The 6,142-nt window shown below is 29.8% G+C and overlaps 1 protein-coding gene across 1 annotated transcript; it reads right to left on the bottom strand.

The window, feature by feature from the left end:
- Window positions 1–840: 840 nt before the first annotated feature.
- Window positions 841–5,437, bottom strand: LOC101892947 (uncharacterized). The gene is made up of 4 exons (XM_020039987.2): window positions 5,350–5,437; window positions 4,654–4,863; window positions 4,471–4,576; window positions 841–1,222 (listed from the first exon to the last, which is right to left on the bottom strand). The coding sequence occupies exons 2-4, from the start codon at window positions 4,786–4,788 to the stop codon at window positions 876–878; spliced, it is 588 nt and encodes a 195-aa protein (XP_019895546.1). The 5' UTR covers window positions 4,789–4,863; window positions 5,350–5,437; the 3' UTR covers window positions 841–875.
- Between the last annotated feature and the right edge of the window lie 705 nt (window positions 5,438–6,142).

Raw genomic sequence — 6,142 nt, 5'->3', positions numbered from 1 at the left:
AAGTACTTTTCGTACAATTATAGTGCCCATTTCCGAAACCACCTCCATATGTTAAGGCTAAACATATTTCAAGCATTATCTGTTCGCCCAATATCAAATGGTACCAAATATAGTACTATTTGGTACTTTTCGTGCGCTTGTAGTATATATTTACAAAACCACCTCTATATTACAAACCCAACACCAACAGTGACCACAAGACAAATTATCAAAATTCCCTCTGTTTCAAATTTAGTACCATTTAGTACAGTTCGCACACTTAGTACACTTTTCCAAAACAACCTTCATGCATCAAACTTATTTTCCAACCGTTATTCTAATACCAAATTTCAAGTTTTTGGCTTTATCCCTTAACATAATAACAAATTATACCATTTTGGAAGTTTAATAGCATTTTAGAACTTTTCGTAACCTTAAAGTTTGAATTCCCAAAAACCCTTTGGTACATCTTGTCTGCACTCCATTACTGACTCTCATTCCTAATTTTTGAATTCTAGCTCAATCCGTTTGACGAATTTAAATTATTAAATTTTTAGTACATTTTAGTACTTTCATATCCCTTTAGTACGAATTTCCAAAAGCCTTATCACCGACTACGCACCAAGACTGACCATCGTGCAAGCCATCGGGAAAACTAGGGTTACTTTGCGATGTACAATTTTCAGACGTAAATACAAATTTCTTTTACTTTTAGTCCGACTTTTATTCGTCTAACTTGCCTCCCAAATTTTGCCCCATTGAGATATATATTTTTGTGAGAAAAAAAAAACATAACTACTATTTGCAATAGTCTTCACATTTCCATCCATATTTTCCACAATAAAGAATTTAAAATTCCACTTCTTCTAAAATTAAAAATTCTATTTTTATTATTCTTAAAGGAAATCCTCATCCAAGCACATCGTTTTATTTCGCCGATTATCCACATCGAATTTGAAATAGTGCACCAGACACAACTTGATGACGTGATCATATGCCGTCGAATGGGGATTGCAATATCTCGCAACGGAACACTCATCGATGTCATGACGTGTTCCATTGACAAAATACAAAGTGGCGCCGGTATAGGCTCGCTTGCACAACAGACCCATTTTCTCATCGCAGTCGGTTTTGATGACGGCATTATTCATTTTATTAATCCGATAACAGGATTTCTCATTTCCACTTCCCATGCGTAGGCCATAATATGAGTTGTGGTAGGTCCAAAATGACGGCACATGACCTGCGAATTTGAAGAAAGTGTGTATGTGTGTGTGTGTGTGGGAAGAGAGAAAATAAAAAAAAAATAGTTAGCGATGACATTTTAAAAATTTCGAAATTTTAGAAATAGTGTACACCAACGACGAAGGGGCAACGCATTTTCAATCCATTTTAGGGAGGTATGTCAATAAACACAAAATAAAGTTTTCCATGCAAAGGTATAACTTGCCCTGCCCATGCGTTCGTTCCTGGTGTACTCGTATCATTTAAGTATTAAAGGAAAAAGTACTAAAAGGCTAAGAAGAACTAAAAGACTCCGGAGAACTAAAAGACTTTGAAGAAAATGAAAGGGAACTTGCCGCCTCTATTTAGGTTACTTGGTGATGTAAACTTTCAAAAACGTCAGATAAACCTTGAAAAAATATTCTTTCAAAAATTCACAATTATGACTCTGATAAACCTTGAAAAAATATCCACGTCTATTGCTCGGCTGGTCCCTGAAGAAATCTTTTTAAAAATGCAAATTTCTTTCTATTTTGATCTTAATTTGGTTTCTAAAATTCACGTTTATTGTTCGGATAAACTTTGAAAAATGTTCTTTGAAAAATCCCGTTTGTTTTTCTCTTGATCCTTAAAAAAACTTTTTTCAAAACTCCCAGAAAAAGTTCATGAAAAAGTCTTCTAATAAAAAACGTCCTTAAAAATCAAGGATTTTTTCAAACTCTGTGCTTGAAAGAATCTTCCTTAAAATGCTGAACATTGATCATTAAAAAATCTTTTTTATAAAATCCAATTTCAACCTCGATTGAAAATCCAAGTTGCTCTTTGATAAATATTTCCTTAAAAAATCCTCAAGATACTTGAAAAACATTTCTTTTAAAAATCCATGTTGATTCTTGAAAAATATTTTTTTTTTTTTTTAAAATCAACGTCGATCCTTAAAAATATTTCTTTAAAAAAATCAAAACTGATCCTTGAAAAACATTTTTTTAAAAATATCAAAGTTGATCCTTGACTTTTTTAATTCACGTCGATCCTTGAAAAACATTTCTTTAAAAAATCAACGTCGATACTTGAAAAAAACATTTCTTTAAAATTCTACCTTGATCCTTGAAAAATATTTTTTTAATCCGCGTTGATCCTTGTAAACCATATCTTCAAAAAAGTCCATACTGACCCTTCAAAAGCATTTCATTACAAAAAATCAATTTCTTTAAATAACTCAACCTTGATCCTTGAAAAACCCTTTCTTAAAAAAATCGACGCTAATCCTTGAAAAAATCTCTTTAAAAATCCAAGTCGATCCTTGAAAAACATTTCTTTAAAAATCCACGTTGATCATTGGAAAACATTTCCTTAAAAAATTCACTTTGGTCCTTGAACAACATTTTTTTAAAGAAAATCCTCGTTGATCCTTGGAAAACATTTTTTTAAAGAAAATCCACGTTGATCCTTGAAAAACGTTATTTTAAAAATTCATGTTTGTCATTGAAAAAAACATTTCTTTAAAAAATCAAAGTTTATCCTTGAAAAAAACATTTCTTTAAAAAATCAAAATTTATCCTTGAAAAACATTTCTTTAAAAAACATCTTTGATCTTAGAAAAACATTTTTAAAAAATAATCTATATTGATCCTTGACAAACATTTCTTTGGAAATATTCACGCTGATCCTTGAAAAAGATTTTTTTTAAAAAAATACACGTTGATCCTTGAAAAACGTTTCTTTAAAAAATATCCACGTTAATCCTTGAAAAACATTTCTTTAAAAAAATCGACTTTGATCCTTGGAAAACATTTCTTAAAAAAACGGTGTTGATCCTTGGAAAACATTTCTTTAAAAAATTCAAGTTGATCCTTGAAAAATTTTCTTTAAAAAATCCACGTTGATCCTTGGAAAACATTTCTTAAAAAATGGGTGTTGATCCTTGGAAAACGTTTCTTTAAAAAATTCACGTTGATCCTTAAAAAAATTTTCCTTAAAAAATCCACGTTGATCCTTGGAAAACATTTCTTAAAAAATTGGTGTTGATCTTGGAAAACGTTTCTTTAAAAAATTCACGTTGATCCTTGAAAAAATGTTCTTTAAAAATCCACGTTGATCCTTGAAAACAATTTTTGTTTAAAAAGTCCACGTTGATCCATGAAAAAATTTTCTTTAAAAAATCCACGTTGATCCTTGAAAAACATTTCTTTAAAAAAATCGACTTTGATCCTTGGAAAACATTTCTTAAAAAATCGATGTTGATCCTTGAAAAACATTTCTTTAAAAAAATCGACTTTGATCCTTGGAAAACATTTCTTAAAAAACTCGATGTTGATCCTTGGAAAACATTTTTTTAAAAAATTCACGTTGATCCTTGGAAAATATTTCTTTAAAAAATTCACGTTGATCCTTGAAAAATATTTCTTTAAAAAATTCACGTTGATCCTTGAAAAATTTTTTTAAAAAATCGACTTTGATCCTTGGAAAACATTTCTTAAAAAAATCGATATTGATCCTTGGAAAACATTTCTTAAAAAATAGTTGTTGATCTTTGGAAAACATTTCTTAAAAAAATTCACGTTGATCCTTGGAAAATATTTCTTTAAAAAATTCACGTTGATCCTTGAAAAAATTTTCTTTAAAAAGTCCACGTTGATCCTTGAAAAAATGTTCTTTAAAAAATCTACGTTGATCCTTGAAAACAATTTTTGTTTAAAAGTCCATGTTGATCCTTGAAAATTTTTTTTTTTAAATCAACGTTGATCCTTGAAAACATTTTTCTTTAAAAAATCACGTTGATCCTAGAAAATATTTCTAAAAAAACACACGTTGATCCTTGAATTTTTTTGGTTTAAATCAAATTTTTATGCTGATACTTAAAAAAATTCTTTAAAAAGTCCACGTTGATCCTTGAAAATATTTATAAAAAAACACACGTTGATCCTTGAATTTTTTTGTTTTAAATCTAATTTTTATGCTGTTATTGAAAAAATTTTTCTTTAAAAAATCCACGTTGAACCTTAAAAATAATTCTATAAAAAACACACGTTGATCCTTGATTTTTTTTTTTTTTAAATCTAATTTTTATGCTCTACTGGTCCTTGAAATATTATTCTTTAAAAGTTGTGAAAAAAATCTCCTTTGAAGTCCTCCTACAATGGTATTCATCAATTTCACGGATCTATAGGTATTTATAAGTTCGAATCAACTAATATTAGCTAATATATTTCACTCCCCACTGCAAAACATAATCAAAAGAAAAAAACACAAATCAAGCCAACTTACCATAAATCCCATCGACATATTCCATTAAATCGGCAATATCAATTGTGTATATTTGAAATATCATGCTTTTATCCTGGCAAATACTGTCGGCATCTTTGGCGGTATACTGGAAATAAATATTTTTTGTCTCCAGAAATAACTTCTGTTCATCGCCGAAATAATTGTCAAATTTCTTGGACTTACATTAGGTTTGGTATCGATGTAGTAGATACTTTTGCGATATATAAACCATGGTATATCCTTATTTTCCAGACCGATTATTTGAGTCGTTAGGAGGAATAAATTGATGACAATTGATATCCACACAATATTTTTCATTATTTATTTATTTATTTTGTTTTTTTGTGATTAGAATATTATAAATCTCCGTTTGTTAGCTCGCACAATTTAATACTAAGATCAGATTTAGCATCAAAAAGATAAAATCATTATTATTTTTCTATTGCGATAAGTGCGACCACATATCTTATAGAATATATATTTATATGCCACAAAATATTAATCATCGTTGTAAACCACATTATTGCTGTGGGAAAGTACACCCACATTTAAAAAGAATTTAAAATTTTTGTAGGCAAATTTTTTTTTTTTGATATGGATGCAAATATTTTCCTTATTTACAATGAATGAAGAGATTTCCTTTCTTTGACGACTTATAGTGCAATTTTATGAAGAACATTTTTGTCTTTGACGTCATCATTCCAATATGATGATTTGTAAGGGAATTTCGAAAAGTCTAGCTTAATATTTACGATTTCTTCCAACAGTTCCTATGAAGCTTTGTTAATGCTCGAAATGCACCATTTGTTCAGTTTAACAAATTTTGCTAATCAAAACTTCCTACATCGTACTATTATGGGATTATGGGAGTTTAATTACCAGCGGACAGACGTGCGTAGATAGAGTCTCCAATTGAAGCAAAATTTCTCCAAGAATAAACAAATGATTCCAGTGCGTGGGACATCATAACAATCCATAGCAGTCACATAGTCACAAACACAACAAATAAACGTCTGCAGAGCTTTTGGTGAGCAGCAAATTTAATTTATTTTCACAATATTTTAAAAGAAAGAATTTTCACTCAAAATTCACAAATATAAAACCAACGAGTAAACTAACACTGAGAAATCAAAACAAACTTAGCAGCTGACTCTATCTAACCAAGTTTAGTGGTGGCAATTTTCCGATAATAAAAGTTAGAGTTATCGATAAATAACATCTGTGATCAACAGCATTGCCATTTATGATAACTTCCAGGGTACGGAAACATGCAGGATAGTTGTCAAACACCTAAACGTAAACACGTAGAAATCAAATCGCCAGAGAACAGTAAAACAACATCAAACATGGACCCCAATGATCTTGTGAAATTAATAAAAGAAACCATCAATACGAACTTAGATGAAAAGCTGAAAACTCTACCCACAAAGTCTGATTTAGAGGATTTAAGACTTGAAATGGTTAATTTTAGTACTGACATAAATGGCCTTAAATCAGAAAATCAGGCATTAAAAGAAGAACTAAGCAATGTAAAGAATGAAAACACACAACTTAAAAGAGATATTAATTGGCTTCAGAACCAGATTAAACCAAATAAATTGTTCATCAAAGGATTGCCAAGCAACAAAAATCCAAGAGAAGAGGTGGTGAAGTTGTTTAAGGAAAAGTTAGC

Source organism: Musca domestica, unplaced genomic scaffold (genome assembly GCF_030504385.1).
Source record: "Musca domestica strain aabys unplaced genomic scaffold, Musca_domestica.polishedcontigs.V.1.1 16, whole genome shotgun sequence".
NCBI lineage: Eukaryota > Metazoa > Arthropoda > Insecta > Diptera > Muscidae > Musca > Musca domestica.
Note: the sequence above shows the minus strand (reverse complement) of the source record. Positions and strands in the feature narration are given on the sequence as shown.